Below are 21,527 nucleotides of genomic sequence, written 5' to 3'. Positions count from 1 at the left end.
GCTAAAGGACAGATTGTCTAGATCCTCATCTCAGCCTGCAGTCATTTGATATTTGAAAGGAAGGTGCTTATATTTTACATATAACCGTACAGGTAAATATGTTTTGTTTTCTTTTAAATCAGGAACTGGTGTGGCATTTTCCAGGCAACTGGGAAAGCTATGAAATCATTAACCAGGTCCTACACTATAGTGGAACTTGATAAAGTTGAAGTAGAGGTATATACTTCTAGAATTTCTGCTGCTGTTATCCTGTGACATAATCAGCAATATGAGAGTAAAATTTCCTCTACTCTTTCTCAAGTAAAAAGATTATTTTCGTACTGTAGTAAGATCAGTTGCAAAGCAGAAGAATTTAATTTGTCCAATTTGTTCACATTAGTAACTGGAAACGCATGCTGCTTCTTTCTCAGGTATATCATCCATCAGCTGCAGTAATTCAGAGAGCCAGGAACTGCAATGAGTGATAATGTCTTTGATTTGGAGCAATTCCATAAAAAAAATTACTAAAGCAATAAACACCACTATTTTGAAACACAAGCATGCACACACACATACAGTAAAATCCAAAAGAAAAAAAAAAGGAAGGAAACAAACATTAAGATTGTGCAGAAAGTATGGGGAAACTACATCATTTGAACTGTTTTGTAGCAGCCACATGTTTCAACTTTTTGGGCTTGATCTACCATTTGATTTATTTCAGCATCAGGAGCTACGCAATGTGTGTCTTGTGCTCTCAAAGGAGAGGAAAAACTTTTGATTACTGTGCTATCATACTAAGGAAGACAGCTTTTAACACTAGCCAGGACTCACACGCATTACCAAGGCACGCAATTCACAGACTCTTCTACTGACACTGTTTTCTGACTGAGTGCCAGGCATGTAGGATAATACATAGTACTATGTGCTCAGGTTTTGGAGGAGGCCATGGTAGGAAGGACATTTCCCTGAATCTCGCAGCCAAAAAGTACTTGCTGCTCTAAATCTGCTGGAATACCGATGGTGAATCTACAATCTGTGCAGACTGCAATGGCTACAGCTTAAGATTTCCTCTTTCTATTTCAGGGTTCTTTCTGTTTGCTAGGGAGATTTAGTATTACATAGGATTTGAGAATATTCAACTAATATGAAATTATATTTTTCATGTTACGTATCTCAGGCTTGAAGGTGTTTTCCTGTTCTTGACAGGATTAGCAAAAGGTTCCAATTATATTTTACTGATATATTTACTGATATATACGTAAATATTTTACTGCTGTTAAAATCTGGCATGCAATTTTCTGAGTTATGTTAGCTGACTTTTCCCGTGCTTTAGAGCAAAGTAACAGCAAGATGGCCAGGGTTCTTTCTATGATTAATGTGTTTTTGGGTGATACCAAAGAACTGCCAAAAGACAGCCAAGTATTTTGTAGTAGCATTACGCATACCTAAGTATTTAAACAATCATGTAAATGTGCATGATAGGCCTTTTTCCAGGTATATACAAAAGTCATTGCTGCAAAGTATGAATCAACAAAATCACAATCTTTAAATTTAAACAAATGGAAAATTAGCATATGTACATTTTTCATATACAAAATATTTCATATTTACTTTAGTTCTCAAAATGATACACTTCATTTTGGGGAATAATGTGCTGACACCTACATTTCTGTAGCAAAAAATAATGGCAGATCTTCTTAAGCTTCCAGTGTTTTCTCTAACGTATCAAGGTAGCCTATGGTCTGTTTCTGAGCAATTCTTCACCAAAAAACAGATCCCATATGCACATATTTCAGAAGCAAAGACTATAAGTAGATGTAGGTGAGAGACAGAAGCCAACCAACACAGAACATTCAAGTCTCTTTTACTTGCCTTCAGGCCAATCAGCCATGTTTGAGAGCCCTAGTTCTGTTTTCTTATCCCTTAGCTTTCACCTTTCCTCCTCCTGTTTTTAAACATGAGTGGAATATATTTTTCGCTCCCCTTTGGTAGTTCTTAAGGATTTCACGTCATCTGGTAAAGCTCTTCCTGCTCTGTAAATTTGACAGTGTCTACCTAATGGTGATACTTTTATTCTTGGTTTCTACGAAGTCTCAGCAGCTACAGTGAATAGAAAAAGTGCAAAGTATCACTGCTGACAATACGTAGTCACTGCCAACACCTATTTTAAAAATTACTTTTTCCTCTTCCCAGGCTCTTTCCGGTGTTTGCTGTTGAGTATGAACTGAGAAAATTTCCCCCCCCAAAACTGCTTCTTCCTCCACATCCCTTTAGAACCCTTGAAATCATGGTTACTAAGCTGATTATTCAAAATATTGGGAAAGGAATTAAAAAAAAAAAAAGAAAAGGAAAAAAAAAAAGCCACAACACTTTAAAAGTGGGTATACACAAGCAGTGGACTATGCAAAATGCAGGAAAACTGGGGAGAGGAGGTAACAGGGTAACAATTCAGTGGTCACTTACCCAGGCCATTCCTACTTTGGATGATGTTACATTGAAGCAAGTCCTCAAGAAGCAATGACAGAAATTGTTTTAAAAGACAGTCAATGTAATAAAAGGCATGCAGTATGTTAGGATCATGCCCTTAATGTCTCTAGATACCAGAAGCGACTTATCAGCTCCATGGGCTTTGTCAGAAGTTGTATCACAAGGTAATTTCAAATGCTAAATTGCAGCCTTGTTTTAGAATAGTTGGCAAACACCATACCATACACAAAATGGATTTCAAAAGAAAAAAGCTTAGCAAGACTCCTTTGAACCTTTTGAAAGAAATTTCTGTGTGTTTTGACCTGTTTGCTTTGTCCTGTCTCTAAAAGGAGGACATTAACTGCACGTTAAAATTTTTTTGCTTATTTTTTCTACTCAAGATGTGCTTTCTCGTAGAATTACTTAGTTTTACTTTATTTCTATAGCACCAGCCATAATATCTATTTTCAGAGGTACTGAACTCGTATTAACTATAAGGTGATAGCTTTAAACAAAAGTGTTCTATAACAGGTTTTTGTTGCTGCTCCTCCACTTCCAGCCCATGTTTATTATTGCAAATAATAATGCCCATATTTTAAAACCTCTTCTTGTTAATACCCAAGATCCTCACATCTTTGGTAGAGGGCAAAGAACTGAGACAGAGGGGGAAAAAAGCCAACAGTGAACAGCATACAACAGGAAACAGCAGCAGTACTGGACACAGTATTAAAATCCAAGCAGAGCGTTTGCACATAATCCATTGAGATGCCTTGTTTCAAATCAAGCACACAGAGAGCTCAGGAGGCAGAGTAGCAAGATACATATACAGCAGCAGTTTTCAGTACAAAATTCAGATCTCTCACAAGCCAGTAAAACATGATAAAATACTTATTTAGTGCTGTCTTCTTCACAGATTTTGCAACTTCCCTTTTGATGCTGTAGCATCTGACTGCTATTTGGTCCAATCTTGGATTAGCCAAACTGTTCTCCCCTGAGTTTTAGAGAGCAAGGAGACCAAAAGTTCAACATCTCTTTACCTCTATACTTGGGTGTCCCAGCTACCCTCAGCAGCATGTGTCTCTCTACAGCAAAGTGGTTCAGGGCATCCTTCCAGTATACAATTTAGTTCTCAAAGTAACTGCAAACCATATCTGGGTGTGATAGTGTAGACACCCACACACATTAATGTATGTAGATACCTCACTCTAAATAAGCCAATACGACCACGTAACACAGTTCAGTACTATGGAGAGTTGCACTGTTCTGGAAGCAGTACAGCTAGGTTAAGAGTGTGTTTCATCCAGGTTTATTTGCTTCCCAGGACTGATTAAGAAGCATCAGCAGGGCTAATTAGTTCATACCAATACACATGGCTCTATTACTTTCAATTTCAGCATCAGTTCATTTCACCTCTTCTGTTACCTCTGCAGAGAACTGCAATGAAGAGTGAAGACATGCTACTATCTTTCACACTTCGGAAATACAATTAAAGCACTTTCTCATAACTATGGGGCTAGATGGAGTCATTTGGCTGAATGTCAATTAGTAGACTTATGCAGTAGTTATGCACATATGCCCTCATACATCTTCTTAGAGGTCCATAAGGTCAAGAATCTCAGCACAAGATCACAGTGACATGATGCACAGCTGCCTCCTCTCCTCAATTTCCATATAATCCAAGAGCAAAAAATGCCACACAAAAGGTATTTAAACTCCAAGGTTGCAACAAAATCCAGATGACTCAAAACTAAAAGGAAAAACATCTGACGAGGCACCCAAACACCTTCAGAATAACAGTGGGATAACTTTGTAATGGCATATTGATTTGCATAGGAAAATACCCACACTGCTTGTGCTACAAGTAAACTCATCCTGTATTGAGAAAAAAACTTTACTATATGAATGGAGATAATATGCAGAAATTAGGTATTTTGCAACAAAAGTGTTTAGGTAGAAAGTATCTCACTGCAAAGCAATTGGTTTAATGGTTTCTTTTAAGAATTTACCTACTATGTAGTTAAGGTAATCATCACCTACCCATTTCGTATTCATTGAGTTATGATTTCAGTATGATCTATGAAGGTGTCCCATTTTAAACTAATGCTATATGAATAAGAAGCTATTTCATTATTTAGTAAGTAACTGAAATTCAGGTGACTTGGAATAATTGAAACAAACCACGGATAGGCACAAAAACGGATACAAGAGTGCCCACAGAATATAGGATGGACTCTTGCTGGGAGGCAAGAGTTAAAATCAGAGGTAAAAACCTGAATGACTGACAGCACTGTTATTGGGAATAGAGGATTAACAGGAGAGGTTCCGATGCGAAAAAAAAAGTGGTTTTATCATTATAGTTAACTACACAATATACTGGGACCATACTGAAAATTAAAGAGAAGTAGCTAGAAAGTAAAAGATCTATGAAAAGCAAAGGAACTGGAAGCTTAGAGAGTCCACTTATTCAGAACGAAAGCAAATTCAGGGGTGTTAATAGTAAAAAGATCTCTAAATATAAAGAGATCATCTCCCAAGATTTGATGAGAATTAAGTTAGGGAATAACCTGATCAGTGAATTCAGTGCAGAAAACTCCTTTTATCCTTCCTCTCTCCAGGGAAATAACTTTTGAAGGGAGAAAGAAACAAAAGCAAGCTATGCATGGTCCCAAGAAGCCAGTTATCGCGCAAGCTTTCCAGTTCCACCACATATAGATCACATGACTTCTCCTTCAACACCCAGCATCTCCAAGGTTGTAAGAGTTGCAAACTGAACATGATAATGACAATGAATACTGAATGAGACATTGAGCAAGTCTCACAACATGGTAGGAAAAGTGTGAACCCAATATCAGAACGGTAAAGTAATTAGAATTGCTGGAATTAAGACAGTTCTACTTTGTTACAGTTCTACTTTGTTACAATTCCAACAGTTAGCTGATACTTAGAAAAGTATATTCTCTAATTAGCTTGAGTGGAAATAACAGTAAGCCAGTTACATAATCATTTTTGTAACAAAAACCATAATGACAACATAAATGTACTTAACATATTTCAATATATTACACAAATCCCAAACACTTGAAAACTGCAGTTAGTAATCAAAACAGCAGAGTGAATACAAAAATTTTTCTTCAAACGGTTCATTTGTTACAAAAAAAGCTTTTAAATTCCTGCAAATATTCTTACTAATTATATGACAAATGTGCCTATTAATTTAAATTCCAGTTAACTAACTGCATTACCTGAAAAAAAAAAAGTTATCCAAATTAAGCATAACCTGATCTCCACTTTCTGCCAAAATAAATTCAACTTCAGCACAAATTCAATATTCTTATCAATTTGCCTCTATAAAACTACATAACTTATTCTGTAATCTATTAAAAATTGTAGCAGATTGAAGTTTCAGTGATATCAAGGTGTTGAGGAATAAACATTAGAAAAGATTTTCAGTGCTGTTTGAAGTGGCTGAAAGGCCATGCTACTAACAAAATAACCTTACTTTTAATGTCTTTATAAATTAACCTTACTTTTAATGTCTTTATAAATTAACCTTACTTTTAATGTCTTTATAAATTATCAGGGCTTGGCTTCCTTTTAGGCAAGTGTTTTTTAGATTGTAATCAGTTTAACCTATGCGAAAGGAAAAGCTTTGAAAGAAATAAGAACTAAATGCTGTAAGAGGAAATGGCTTGAACAGATTTTTATACAATGGTAGGAGTTTCCACTTATAAACTGTTAAAAGTGCATATACAGATTTCTAAATACTCTAGCTCATTATTTTAAATTCATCTTAGGGGGAATGAAGGCAGCACCAAGCATTTGGGCTGAGGCTTACCAAGAGCTAACAACACATTGTGCAGTACCATCAAGTTAGAAAAGAAGTACTAAAAAATACATGTGAAGCAGAATGGCAAAATGAACAGAAAATATGCTATTATTTAAATGACTCAGATGATACCTGCAACCATCTCAAGATCAAAGGCTTCAAAACTGTAAATATGTTTATGGAAAACCACACAGGGTTACATAGTTTAACTTGCAGAAGAATAAGTAAGAGGTATATAAGATAACGAATACTACAAAGAAAATAGGTATGAGGTTTCTGTTCCCTGACTCAGTAATACTTTAACATATTGCGTATGGATTTGACCTCATCACAGGTTGTTGAAAACGAAAGTTAGACAGCTCACAGTGGTATTGGGCAGTTATATGTTTGCACCAGTAAATTTTTGTAGGAGACACTTTTTAAAAGTTTCATACTGTAAGTCAGTAAATCAAGCTGAGGCTAAAATGAGATTCTACCAGACAACGGGGGAAACCCAGAAAACATGTTCAGATATTACAGTGATGATGGATAAACAAACAGGAAATTTGACTATATTCCAAAATTACGACCACCTGAAGGGAATCCTTTGATATAACACATTTGGCTGCCTTGATGAAAATCCAAGCACAGAATCCAAACAAAGGATGACAAAAGCCAAGCTAGTTTGTGAACAAAATTCAGTCACTCCCTTTAAAGGGTTAGACTGATAATCATGAACAAACTTCAGTCACGTAGGCCTGATGATAAAAACTGCAAAACGGACTTCTTGAAAAGGCAGTTAAATACCTCAGATATCCCATGGACTGCTCAAGCAAAATGCCTGAGGATATTCTTTATTGTTTTTTTTCTTCTGCTTTGATAATTAGGAGCTGGTCATCAGAATGACTCTCAGTAACTGAATTAGTCCATTAGATAAAAGTATGCTCAGCAAAAGTACCCTTGGATCTTCCTGATCCACAGTATTGAAGATCCACACTGGATCCCTTGTGGAAAGGGATCCAGCTTGTATGGCTTACTCACATTTTTCAGTTCCAAAGCCACTACATGGTGTAGGTGGGGGTCATCGTGAGTGATCTAGTATTTGAAGACCAGTATCATTACATAATGTTCACAGGCAGTACGATTTTCTTTTGTGAGAAGTCTTACTTTTACAGTCTTTCAAACTTTCACAGGTGGCAGAGACTACATGAAGCTCAAACCACTTTCTAAATACCTGTAGCTTTCTAAAAACAGAAATCCTAACTCAGAGCGGGAAGGCTCTGAGTAGAAAGCTATTCATGTAAGAATCAGTGATAATGAAGCACAGACTGCACAAAAACACAGTGTCCAGGCGGACTCAGGTGAATATTGTAATACACTACAGAATATGTGAAAAAGCCAATGTGTGTTACAGGATTTTATATGCTCTTTTGTAGAAATAGCTCATTATCAACTTTTGCTGTGATAAACATAACCTTAGCTTCAACTACTTAACTGAACAAAGTGCTCAACTTTTCAATATAGGTTTTGAGAGCGTAAGTCTAACTGAGGTATTCAAATATGACACAGCTCCTAAAAGTACTTAATTTACAGCTGGTTCAGATGTCTGCATACTTTTCAAATATAGGTAGACATTCTGATTGCAGATATGGGGCATGGGGTTGTGAGAGAGACCTTCTTCATTATTTACACTAACTATAGTCTCAAACGTATTTTGCTGGTTACTCTAACTTGCTCTAACAAAGATTCAAAAACAGTGTATTTACACAGAAAAACACAGTTGTTCTACAAAAATGTACTATGATTAGCACAAATTTTAGTTAAGTGCAACTTCCTTAACTTTTTAAGTAAGTGTAACTTTAGAGCCCTGTTGCGCATGGGCTATTTTGTCAAAACACACACAACTGAGAATCACAGCTTTCATTTAAACAGGTTCCTACCCTTCACTGTTATGGAGGGGAAAAATTGTTCTAAGAATTTAAACATGACAAAAAATAATTTTTTTTTGAATGAATGTCATGATTTCCTACTTCAGAAAGACAGAAATGTACTTTAAAATGACTCTCTGATCAGCTACTTCAAAAGACAGTAAGCTTGCAGAGTCGCACAGGTAGACTTCATAATCTGAAAGAATGAAGAAATTGTGTTATTTCTTCCACAGCAACCTGACAGAATAAATCAAGCAGTGTGAAGAGACTCCCATGGCAAGCATTTTTACATTTTTTTCTTAAAGCTAAAAAGAGAGAGTTAAATAACAAAGAAGTGGAAAGTTATTATTTTATGACTACTACTAAAAATCTGATTAAAAAATAAAAAGTTAAATTACCTGAAAGTCATCATAAGGGAAAAGCAGCATCTCACGTAAAGCATCATTCAAAATCTGTGTTTTCCTCTGAACAATGACATTTTCATAGTCTATTGGTTCAATGAGCTTTGGTTTTGCCTACAAAAAAAGGGAAGGTATATTGTGAAAAATTAGAACTGTTGACTCATTTTACTCTGTAAAAAGTTACTCTGTAAAAAGGTGACAAATTCAGATTTTATCTACATTACAAACTGAAAGTATTCAAAATGTAGACTAAGTCACCCTGTGCCACATGGGTAAATGCAACTGACATTTATACACACAAGCATGCTATTTGCTTCAGAAGGAAGGAAGAAATGCACTAATCTCAAAGTCAAGTGTATTTAACATACGAGCAGTATCAAGGCCACCTTATGCCATCATTATAGCTAATCTGACAAAATGATATTTATATATTTTTCCATACTTCATGCTAATAAACTTTCAAAATCCAGTTGTACTGCACAGAAGAAACGTTTTTTTTAGCAATTAGTAACTGCTAAATTTAAAAGCAGAATTAATCATTAGCATGGCAATAATATTCCTGAGAAATCATAAAGGTGTTTTTTTCCCTCCCAAAGTGAATCAAATAAATTCATTTGTCAAAGAATTTGGAAAACTTTAGTCACAAAAAGTTAGCAAAGTTCACAGGCTTAGTTCACAGGTTACCTAAGTCACACGAGATTCTCTCATACCTACCATGCCATAGTTTTACTGTTAATAAAAATATAGAAGCATAACAGAGAGCAAAAGTGGAAAAGATCAAAAAATAAAAAGTAGAAAATAAAGCTACAAAGAAAAGATGATGAATGAAGTGTACTTTTGTCAACAAAAATTGCTATGATTCACAGTCACTCTGGAAAGACTTCCTAGAAGTTCATTATCTATATTACATAACAGTATGCTCAGCTCAGGCCAATACAGTTAGTCACGTTTGAAGATGATTCTGTTGAGCTTACTACCTTTCTCCTCAAAGGAGATAAAGAGCAACCTTTGAGCTAACTGTATATTGTATGTCAAAACATTTCAAGAGCTTAGCATCTGAACTAGAGCTGCTGCTACATCTTTGCTTCTTGTTCACAAACATGGCTCATCACAAAGCCACAAACTAACACTGCCGTACATGAGAGAAGTCTCAATTTTATGTTCACGTACTCATCTATAGCTACATTGGACCATTTTGACTTAGCTTGGTAAAAGCATGAGATAAGCACGTAAGTGCAGCATAAAAGAAAAGGTCACATTTTCTTTAACTAAACACAAAATATTTTGGTTTCAAAACAACTTTGTTAACTCTGCCTTTGAACATTCAGACTACTGCAACTGGACCAAAACCATTGAAACTCTGTGCTCCAAGCTTCCTTAGTTCTCGAAAGGGCAAACGCACCTTCTTCACTCATGCACTTCTATTTTCCTAGATGTAGGCTCTGCCAAATTACTCCTTCACAGAATTTGGTCTGGACAGCCCAATTGTGCTAGACTGTCATGACCAGTTCGAATTCCGAAGAAATTCCAGTACTTTCACATACCATCTCCAACTCTTCACCAAGGCAGTAACTGCCTGGTATAAATTTGTTTTCTTAAGCCCAGAAAGCAGGGGTAAACAAAGAGTATGAAGAGACCTTCAAACATTACTGCTCTTTAAGCAAAGTACAAGACAACATTTAGCTTTCAGGAAGCAAGATACCTTTCACAGCTGCCTGTCTTTCTCCCACCTTCTATATAAGGAACAGGGCTGTATTTGTTCAGGCAAGCAAGATGCTCACCTTGTCTCACAATGCTGCTACAGCAGGCTCCTTTACCAGTAAAATAATTTAAAAAAAATTTACATACATTCCACATCAACAATCAACGTGCAAAGTAAGTTTAGGTCTCATGTAATCTTCCAGACTGCTGATCATCATTCCTAACCCAGTTTAGAAGCAGAGAGGCTACAAGAGTTGCCAGTACAGAACCAGATTTATTTAAAGCACTTTCATTTCAGTAAAATCAGACCTCATACAACTACAACGAAGAGAACAGGTATAGAGTCCTATATTCTGCTTTGAGTCTTTATTTCTCTGCCATATCACAAAAAGCCTTAACATCAAACAATTTGTAAGCAAAAGTTTACAGCTGGCTGTGAAAAAGAGGTCAATTGGCAGCAAGTACGACTCTCTGAGGTGTGTAAATCAAACTTTTATTAATGAGATTGATATATACCCTAAAACTTGGGACTAGAGAATTTGTTACCTCTTACGCTTTTCTTCTTCACTCTGAGTATAGAAAACAACACCCTGGCATCACTTCCCTCATCTGCAGTCACAGTACAGAAAAATCTTGGAACTCTGAGGAAAGTGAGAAATAAATATAAACGTGGATACAGAGCTCCTACTACAAGTAAGAAAACCCCCCTGTCAGCTTCCATCTTCAAGCAGATCACTGAGCTTGAGCTGTTTTGCAGCATGCTCTGATGACAAAACAAGGTTTTGAGACTACTACACTACAGTGGTCTCAAAACTGGCCAAGTTGCCATCTTGTTATTCAGGATACAGTGAAGACACCAATACGCTCTGAATCTCAGATGACAGCCTTAGGGGTCTGACTAAGAATTCAGGTCCTAACAGCAAAAAGAAGAGGGAAAAGACAAAAAGTGAGAGCTATACAGTTCTGATCTTTAAGAAAGAAAACGGTAAACCGATTGTCTGGTTAAACTGAAAGTCAAGTATCAACTACTTGACTATCAACTACAACTCAATGGAGGTATCTAGAAATATCTGTCAGGAGAACTGTACCTGGAGAATGAACCACAAGTATTTGGACACTCACTTTCTTGGCAAAATAAAATATTGAAAAATAACTGCATCACAAAAAATTACAAGGGAAGAAAAATACCAAAAGGACAGAGGAGAAGGCATGGAGATCCAAACATCAAATTTGGTACAATTTCATAAGATCCTTTACAATGTGACTATTCCTAACTTCTCAAGAGTTAGTCATGAGAAATGATATGCAATGTGCTATGAAGTGACAGGTTGATATGAGTGTCTGTTTTACACTGTCCAACCTTTAGGAGAAGCAAAAAGCAAATAATCCAAATTAAACTGCATCTGAGAAATGAGTAGGATAAAAAAAAATAGCTCTGTACACAATTAGTTTCATTCTGAGAGCAAAGGATGTGGCTTCACAACTGGCTTCAATTGAGCCAAAGGAGGCCAACTCCAAAAGGATCCTCTTTCCTTTTTGCAGCATGTTACTGAACCCTCTCACACTAGTACCAGCAACGTTTTGAGGCAAACTAGGCAGATGATCGGGCATTATGGGGTTCCCCCCAGACAGGTAACTTTCAGTCAGAACAGCCCACTGAAATGCTGTTCACATGCTGCAGGACCACTTGTGCCAATAGTTGCGAGCTAATGGAATCCTTTCAGAAGCAGAGCAGATTCAGATTACTAAAGAGAATATGAAACTTTGCCCTAATTAAAAGCTGTTGCAAAATAATTTGTAAATTCTGGTACTTATGTTTCAGTATAACACACAATTGAAAAAAAAATGCTCTTTAAAAGTTTTATTTCAGGCTACATATTTTAATATATTTAAAATGCAACTTAGAAAGCTTTTTAAAGAAAAGAAGTAACATACACACGGTTAACACAGTTGGAACCTTCATCATACCAGGACATTTGCTGCCTGAACTAGCAAGTGGAATGACCACAGTATCAATTCCATTAGCACGTGGCAAGAGAAAGCTGTCATCTCAAACCAGGAATGAACTTTTATTTGGTTCTGCACAGGATCAGCATTTTCATCCTTTCCTACCTGACGCGGAAGAGCTACATCCATCCTCCTGGTAATTCTCTTTGGAAGGACGTAGGTGACAATCAGAACATTGCTAGCTTTGGCTCTTCTCATTTTATAAGCAACGTTCCAGGAAAAGAATTACTTTTACAACCACCTAAGGGGCCTGTGAAATAACTTTACTAAAAGGCCCCATCTCTAGCACAGCCAGTTCGAAACAAAATATGTATATAATGTAGCTTCAAAGCTTCCCCAAGGCATCCAATTCATTGCAAATGCATAGCTCTAACCTGCCTCACAAAATAGGTCCACCACAACCTTAAAACTGATAAAAGGAATCCTAAAAGCAAATGAGCTTTGCCCTGCACAACGTGAGGCAAGCACAAGATTAAAAAAGAATCCTACCTTACTAGAAGCTTTCAAAGAATCTAAAGCTCTCTAGAACTGCGGTCCTGAGTATACATCTCTAAGTCAATGGGACGCTGATACAGTGGTACCAGAAAACAGTGTCAGCTTCATATTTAATCAGTAAAGTATCTTCTGCTTTTTAGAAATACCATTTCTGTAAAAATTCTTGAAGAATTTCCTTCTCCGCGCTTCTCCAAAGTATTATTCATTTCTTTTAGTCATTTGTCAGATTCAAAGAGTAAGAAGAGGAAGAGAACGTTTTATCAGTTCAAACCAGATATGAAAAAAACAATAAACAGCACATTGACTTTGGCATTTAGCCAGACCTAAAACATTACAAGGAAGCAGATCCTCTCGAGCTCTTTTTCGGAAAAAACATTTTCCGGTCTATTATTTCATGTACTGTAAAGGAAAAGACTCTAGGTAGGTATGGTATTACTGAATTTGATTTATGGACCAGCTGAGACAGATAAAACTCAGTCTGGACAAGACTGCAAAATCAAGTTTACAGAAACTAAAGCCAGCCTCTCAAACAAGGCTTATCTTTTCCTATTATTTTGCAACAAATAACTTTTTTATTTCCGTAATCTAAGAAAATGCTAAGAGCGCAGTGTTTCATGGAGTCCATCACTTGGCTTAGCCATTGACATATTTGTAGGAGGATAAAACAGAGCAAAGCATCTGCTGTACCACTTCATTTTTGCCACTGTATTTCAGGTACGAAATTTCATCAGAAATAAAAAGCACTTTAAAACAGCAGTCATGACACCAACATGTTAACCATTTTAATCCATCAGAACATGGTTTATATATTTGGATAAATACTGTCAAAAGTCATTAGAATAAAATGCAAGAATTTTAAGTTAGGAGTTCAATGATTCTCTAGATTATATGTTACAGAAAAAAATAATGAGTTATACTTTTTGTTCTAGGATGCAGTTGAGACAAATGTTATGTTTCACTTGTTCTCTCACAAAACAAGATATAATCAGGTTTTTCATAAGAGTAATGGTTAGCCTCATGCTACAAAATATCGTATATCTTATAAAAATAGATAGAGCATACATGCCCATAAAAGCTTAGAAAGACTCCATAAAAAGTGGAAGGAAGCTTTAAGCAGTAGCAGACAACACTGTATACGAACTGAACAGTACACAGTGTTATGTATTTCCCAACATTGTCCTGAGGCAAGGCACTTGGGAAGAACGCAAGACTATTTAATACTCAGCCTGGATAATGGCTCATTGTACCTTACGTCCCACAATCACAATAAAATTGTCCAGGTTGGGTTATTTTTTAATCAACTTTGAAATCCATTAAAAAAATTGTACATACCACAGAGCTTTTTCTTAAATATTACATTACTCATTATGGGTAAGGTTAATTTGGTAACTTAAATTTCGGAAAAGTGGCAGGGAATAAGCTTTTATAGATTTATGTAAAGAACATCCTACCATTGTGTATGTATTTAAGTAGCACTACGCTTTCATTGACAAGTTCAAAACTTTTAAGGCTCTAGGACTTAAAAGAATAAAATGCGTTCTTTAGATCACCTGTTCCTGTGCTTATATAACCAGACCAAAGGTGATTACCATGGCTACAGACAGAGTCAAAGCAGACAGCTATTCATGCTTTTTTGCACAATATTTCTTTAAAAAACAGTAATCACTGTTGCAATTTTTTTCGGTTTACCCTGAATGGCTGAAAACCTTTGTTCTATTGTTTACCCAAATGTTAAGGAGGCTGTAATGGGGTGTTTCCAAATCTCAGTAAATACAGTCAAAATTACAGAGCATCATGGTTTTATTTATAAGAAATATTTAGTTGATGACCAAGGCCCACTTAAACGTAAGAACACTTTTCAGAGCTCAAATGTTTTGATAAGACCTTCTGTAATGCATGCACTTACATCATGTTTTTAACATGCATGCAGTTCCAATCATTTTATTTCTAGCCTCTTCTGTGTTTTGCTTTACTTTCAGACACAAAAGTGACCACCTTGTGTCCTATTACGTTCTCTTGTCAGCACAAAAGCTTCCAACTATAGAAATAGATTTTGGCAAAGCTCTATTAGAAATACTGAGGAGTCTTACGTTTTACTACTTCAAGTGTATTTCTAAGCTTGAGCCGAGGGGCATGGACTAGATGATCTCCAGCGATTCCTTCCACCCTCAGCCATTCTGTGATTCTGTGACAAGCAGAAAGATGGCTTCCAGAAGTTCCAGCTTCCCAGAGACACATCATCTGATGTGATGAACAGCTACTACTTCCAATACAGTATCAAAATGCAGCTTGACAGCAAGTATCTTAATCTGGTAATTTCTACAACTGCTAGGACAATTGCAGCTCATTCCAAGTATGGTTTTGGGGCATCACCCAGAAAATCCAAGTGCTTTTTCCATGGGCTCTTCTTGCTTATTAAACTCAAAATCACAGATATTATATGGTGCAATTTGAATCACAAGAAAACAAGAGAGCACACATACTAAGATACCAATACTGAAGACATACACAGCTCCTTTTGGAAACCTATCCACACTTTTGCTACCGTTCTTGGATAAAGAAGTCTTATACCATCAGGAGACATATTAAATACTTCACTGGAAAACTAACCAAAGAAGAAGTTTTGATAGAATATGCCTATAAAAATCTTTAAGGTTTAGGATTTTTTAACACGTATAATAGAAGACTAACTTACTGATCTTGGTATTGAAAATTATGTAAAAATGACACTAGAAGAATATATTTTAGTATATTTTTAAAAAGATGTTTCTTGCTTCAGTTTTACTTTGTTGTCATCTCTTAAAAATCGTTCTCCATTTGTGAACGTAACCTTTCAAAAATCCAGTAAAAATAAAAAACTTGAAGTAAATGATTTTAAGTACGCAATTCTTTTCTCCTACCAAAAACTTGACTGACCAAGTGGCTTTTTAAAGGGGCTAACATGAGGGCAGTAAAATGAAAAATAAATTTTTAATATGACTGTTTAAAGTGGCAAATATGCAATGGCTGAAAGTTGAAGCTAGACAAATTGAGGCAAACATCCACATCATTAGAAAAGCAGTCAGCTATCTGAAAGTTGTATGTGTAGTTGAGGTGAACTTCACTGCTTGTTTTTCTCCAGTATTAAAAAATAAGAAAACAAAAGACCTGGACTTGATTTTAAAAGTTACATTTTATTTCAAACAGGAATTATTACAGGAAACTTTACAGCCTCTATTATGCAGAAGGTCAGACAAGATAGTCATAGTGATCTCCTCTAGCTTTAACAATAATTATGCAGAATTCATTCTCTTCAGCATCCACCTACAGGCAGGAGAACCTAATTCAAGCACATCATTTGATTAAGTAACATTGTTTCAGTATCACATGGGGGTGCTCAGTTATAAATGTTCAAAGCCCTAAATATTCTAGCAGCCTCTCTGTCAACTGCATTTGCAAGAATTAAAGCAGTATCACAAAAAGCTTTTTGCTTCGTTGAGGTCCTGCCAGCTGATTCCGTCCTATCTTTAAAAGAGTACTCAAAAAACTAGAGCGTGGAGTGAATCACATGATAGTCGCCCATACAAAAGAAATACATCTACACCTGAAAGAAGAAATTACAAGGTTTTAGGCAGTAACCACCTAGAAGTGTTACCAGGTTGAACCAGAAGCCTACTGTTCCAAACTATATCCTAAAAAGTAAACTTGTAAAATTCTAAGGTTTCTAGCCTAGGCAACAAGAAATTTTGTTGTTTGTATTTGTTACACTGACCAGCAACACATTAGTCTTACTCTTTATCTAACTACACCCCGCACCAGTAAGAAAATATCTACTTTTACTGTGGCAGTAAAAATCTATTGCCATATCACAACGCAATGAAATCAAAATGGACGTAAACATCATTGTTAAATGAAATATACTGCCCTACTTTTTTGTGTGTCTAGCAGCACACCCCATGCAAAGTATTCTTGCAGCAAGCAGCCTAATCACCATTTCATCTAGTTTTCCTCAATAAAATGAAAAAGCAGAAGCAAAAAACATCTGTAATTATATGCCATCTATATACACATTTTCCTATATATGTAACACATTAAGACAAAGATAGCAGCTGAAATGACAGCAAAGACATTTTTGTATGTGACCTATGCTGAACCTACACATTCTTCCCTAGAAATATTGACCTTTGTTTTGTATGCACCCACCTTCTACAACATTTGAGAATGACTTAACAGAGAAGAAATGCTAATCATGTATGAACATTAAAATTAAGTAGTACCTGGATTGGAACGTTTACTTCATGTAACATTTACTTCATAAATGTTACAATTAAACACAGTAACCTGTTATACTTTTTTTTAAACTAACAACATATGCCTGTTGATAAACTGCAGTATCCTAAGTATCTGCAGAAACACTATTTAAATATCCTCGTAGAGTATTCATGAGGGAATAAAAACAGTTCTAAATAAAGTTAAGCATTCCAAAGGCAGGAAAGCACACACAAGATTAGGTCATGTTGTACTGATGAAAATCTGGACCAGAAATCAGAACACACCCATATATTAAAAAAAAAATTAAAAAAAAAATCATGTTTTACTAACAACAGACTAGCAAGAAACTAAAAAGGCAGTGCAAGGGAAAAGAAAACCTGTCTGACCAACACACATGTAAGCTTCTAATTTTATACAATCAACAAGTCCCCTGAAGTTTCAGAAGCACATTACTAAATACAGATGTCCAAAATGTTTTAGTTGGATTCTTAAACGCATAGTGTGGAGCTCAAATAAGTGGGGATCATAATCTGAGGATCATGGCTCCCACTAACTTCAACCACAGCTGGACAAATAAAGAGGAGGCCTTCATCCTTTTATTCAGCAATTGAGCATGAGATATTAGTAAGTAAAATTGAAATTTTAGCTTGAATGATTTAAGTACTTCTTTCTACTGATATATAAGTATACACTGATTAGTTTAACAATCCTCCTCTGTTATTTGAAAAGGTTTATTGTCTTAGCTGCAGCGAGTTGGTGGATTACTTACAGTTTGCTTATTATTCTCTCTTGCTGTACTATAAAAATTCCAACAGAAGTAGTGTATAGCAATATTAAAAAAAACACTCTTATTTGATTATGTCCCCCACATACAGAAATTTTTCACTTTCCCCTCACTGAAAACTACTTTAGAACTTTAAATTTCTAAAAAATGTGCACTAAAGGCATTGAAAAATAGATCCTTTAATTCAAGTACATCTAAACTATTTTCTAGACAGTTTCTAGAACATTTAAGTAAAATCTGTGTCACACAGTCTTCAAAGAGTTCAAAAATATTTTAAGTGAAAGATACACTAGGCAATCAAAAATACAGGTACAAGAACGGACTTTAAAAATACATAGTTTTCATGTTAGGCTTTAAGAGCTATACAACCACACTGGACAGAACAGACACTGCCAAATATAAAAACAAAAGTTTGAAGTCACATTCAGAGAGCCAAAGACTTGGCAAACCAGAACCACAGAAAAATAATAAAAAAGACAGACAATACATGAAGAATCAAGAACAAATCTGAAATGTAACTTCACAAGCAATAATCCTGGAATTTCTCATTAGCAAGAGATTAAGCAGTTTTTCAAAGGCAGACAGAACTGAAATTATTAAAGGGAAGAAATAGCTTGTTTAAACAATTCTTACCAGCACTACCACAGGACTGTCAAATTCTGCTTCACAAGGACCTGCATCTTTGCACTTCTGAGGAGACTCTATAATAACCTCTTTTTTAGGATTTCTGTTTGTTCTTGCCTGCATTCTTTGATCAAAAATGCAAACAGCAAAACTGTATGCTTTTTTAGCATCAGAGTAATCAAAATGCCAGAGATACAGTGAAAACAATAGCTTTTTCCAGGCACAAACAGCAGAAAGTACAACTAATCTAACTTCTCAGCTGCAGTTTGCTAAATCTGTCATGGTGGGAATGTATGACAGAAAGGCCAGCCCCTAAGCACGTTGTATTCCTCTAAGAGGATAGGGGAAGGAAGAAAAAAAAAAAAAAAAAAGGTGGATCCATTTTAACGCCTTAAGGATATGAATCAAACACACTGCAAGAGAACGTGCATTTCTAAAATGACCATGTAAAATCATCCCAGTCTTTTTACAGCACTCATAAAACTGAGGATTCAATATTTTAAAAAACTTTTACTATAAAAATTAGCTTATTTATTGACAACTGGGAATCTCCAGAAGTTTAAAGTGTTCTCTTTTTTATTGTTTTTTTTAATTATTATTATTTTTAACATTAATCTCAGTCGCTCAGGTACTATCAACAGCCAGCCAAATACCTTCTCTAGGACCAAACAGGTAAGTTGCTTTTCCTGGGGAAAAAAGAAGAAGGAAAAAAAAAAAACACAAAAAAAGGCCAAACCTTTTTTCAATCTCAGTGTTAAACCAACATTAAAGATTTTCCTTAACATCAAATTGTCTTCACACTAAAAAGAAAAAAAACACTTACATACTCTACAAAGACACTCACTCAAAAATAAAATAGAAAATAGTTCTGAAAGCCCCACATCTTTCCATGCCATTGCTTTTATCTACTACTTAAACTAAAAAGCCATGAAAATAAATTTTAAACTACAAGTCATGAAAATATAATGGGCCAAAGAAACTTTACTCTCAATACCTTCAACTTTCAAATACTGAGCTCTTCAAATAAGCCACCAGTCCCTCTCAGTCTCTTTACTTGCTTGAGCCAGCTAGTCTGTTTCTATTGTGCACATTATCAGCTATGTCAGTCCATTCTTCCTTCCCTGGAACCCTCCAAATCTGAGATACCTGTCACTGATCACCCTCAAAAAAACATGAAGGAGACAATGCTACATCTTTACACATCTTCAGCCACCTGGGAAAACCACAGTGCTCCATCTTCCTTCTGATTTTGTTTTTGTTGATAGAAAAAAAATGTGGGGGGGGAGAAGAAGGGGGAGGTTCCTGTGTAGTGAATAGTTTTCAGAAGTGTGTCCTTGCCTATTTGACTGTTCAAGACTACACAGAGATTGGTATCCTCCATTCCCAAGTTTAACTGTAATACAAACTCAAGTCATGCTTCAACTCTGCTTTCGTAATCAAATGTACTCTCATACTATACCACTGCCCACAGACCACAGTTCAGTCTATAAAAACTCACAAAACAAGAGACAGAAATTTTTATTAAGACCGTATTGGTACAACTCTTTGGCACAGTGCAAAGCAATTTTTCAGTGCCAGTTAGTCAATGACTGCAACATTTTTGAAGGTTTGAATAACCTAGCTACTTCGTAAGTTGTAACTTTAACATGTGATTGTTTGCCAGTTCCTCCTAAAAAAGCAAGCTGTGATGAATAGTTTTCTTCATGTTTGGGAGGGGAATATTTTGTTTTTGCTTCGTTTCTTTTTAAACAGTAATGAGTGGCAACCTCCAAATGCACAAATCTCAGAAGCTGTTTTGATTTACCAATCAAAAATACATCTGAGAGAAAATCTAATTCCCCAGGGAAGTGCATCCCTATTTTGGATCCCCCATCCATTAGCACAACCAGACAGCTTTGGAAACTTTAATGTTAAAAGCATCATGGAGAAGACAAGCATGCTAACTGGACTTAAATATGCTTTGACTGTCAGCTTCAAGACACTTTAGTGAAGCTTCCCATTTATGTACTTTTAGACAGAAAGGCAGACTGTAGTAACTAAAGAAAGTAAAAACTTTCTAACCAAGATTCTGAAGTATACACCCTGAAGCCATATTATCTTCATTATAAACAGTCTCCAGGTATCAGCAAATGGCTATGCATTTTTTTTTCTATTGCAGCTATTTAACAGCATTTGACTGTTAAACACTGACTAAACTTCCCTGACAACTAATAGGAAAAAGAGATAAAGACATTCCCTGTTACTACTGGAAAATGAACTTACATGTAGTAAGCGTCAAGCTATGACACCACAGATTTCATTTATCTCTCATCCTATTACATGTATGAAAGCTACGCTATTCAACAAATGATTGCTCTTCTGAAACATATGACAGGATTAATCAAGATAGTGATAATAAATGGAACAAAATTTTCAGTAACAGAAATAGGGTGGGTGAGATGGTGTAAACAAAACGGGGCCAGACTCTTCTCAGTGGTGCCCAGCGACAGGACGAAAGGCAACAGGCACAAACTGAAACACAGGAAGTTCTGTCTGAACATGAGGAAAAATTTCTTTACCGTGAGGGTGACTGAGCACTGGAATAGGTTGCCCAGAGATATCTCCATCCTTGGAGATATTCAAAAGCCATCTGCACAGGGTCTTGGGCAACCTGCTGTAGGTGACCCTGCCTGAGCAGGGGAATTAGACTAGATGATCTCCGGAGGTCCCTTCCAACCTCAGCCATTCTGCGACTCTGTTTAATACTAATCTGGAAGTAAGACATAAGCCAATTCCTCCAGTCTTCATCACTTACTCCCTCCTCGGTCTAGTTCTCCTTGTCTTCACTTACAGTTCAAACAGACACATACAGCAGAAAAGTGCATCATAACTCTTGGGCTTGAATTCTATTTTACAAGTTAAGGCCACAAACTACAATATATACATTTAAAAAAAATTAAACAAGCCTTTAAGCCACTGCTTCATCTTTATTCTAAAAAGAACACTCATGATGTCTTTTGTATCCCTAGCCTCTTACAGATACCTCTATTTTTGATTCCCAACTAGTTGGGATCCTGAGCTACTGCACCTACACAAAGCCAACTATA

General features: G+C 36.0%; 1 protein-coding gene across 6 annotated transcripts in view; it reads right to left on the bottom strand.

The window, feature by feature from the left end:
* The window catches only part of DOCK9 (dedicator of cytokinesis 9), a 143,681-nt gene that overhangs the window by 92,535 nt on the left and 29,619 nt on the right, over positions 1–21,527 (bottom strand). For 3 of the 6 annotated variants that reach the window (XM_064504455.1, XM_064504461.1, XM_064504469.1), the window contains exon 2: positions 8,577–8,693. In XM_064504455.1, coding sequence (XP_064360525.1) covers positions 8,577–8,693 — 117 coding nt within the window. Of the gene's footprint in view, positions 1–8,576; positions 8,694–18,450; positions 18,688–21,527 lie in introns of those variants that run through there. The other 3 variants (XM_064504462.1, XM_064504472.1, XM_064504478.1) reach the window with 2 other exon arrangements.

The sequence above is a fragment of the Dromaius novaehollandiae genome, chromosome 1, assembly GCF_036370855.1.
Source record: "Dromaius novaehollandiae isolate bDroNov1 chromosome 1, bDroNov1.hap1, whole genome shotgun sequence".
Lineage (NCBI taxonomy): Eukaryota > Metazoa > Chordata > Aves > Casuariiformes > Dromaiidae > Dromaius > Dromaius novaehollandiae.
The sequence above is the reverse complement of the archived record's forward strand: the minus strand, read 5'-3'. Positions and strand labels throughout refer to the sequence as shown.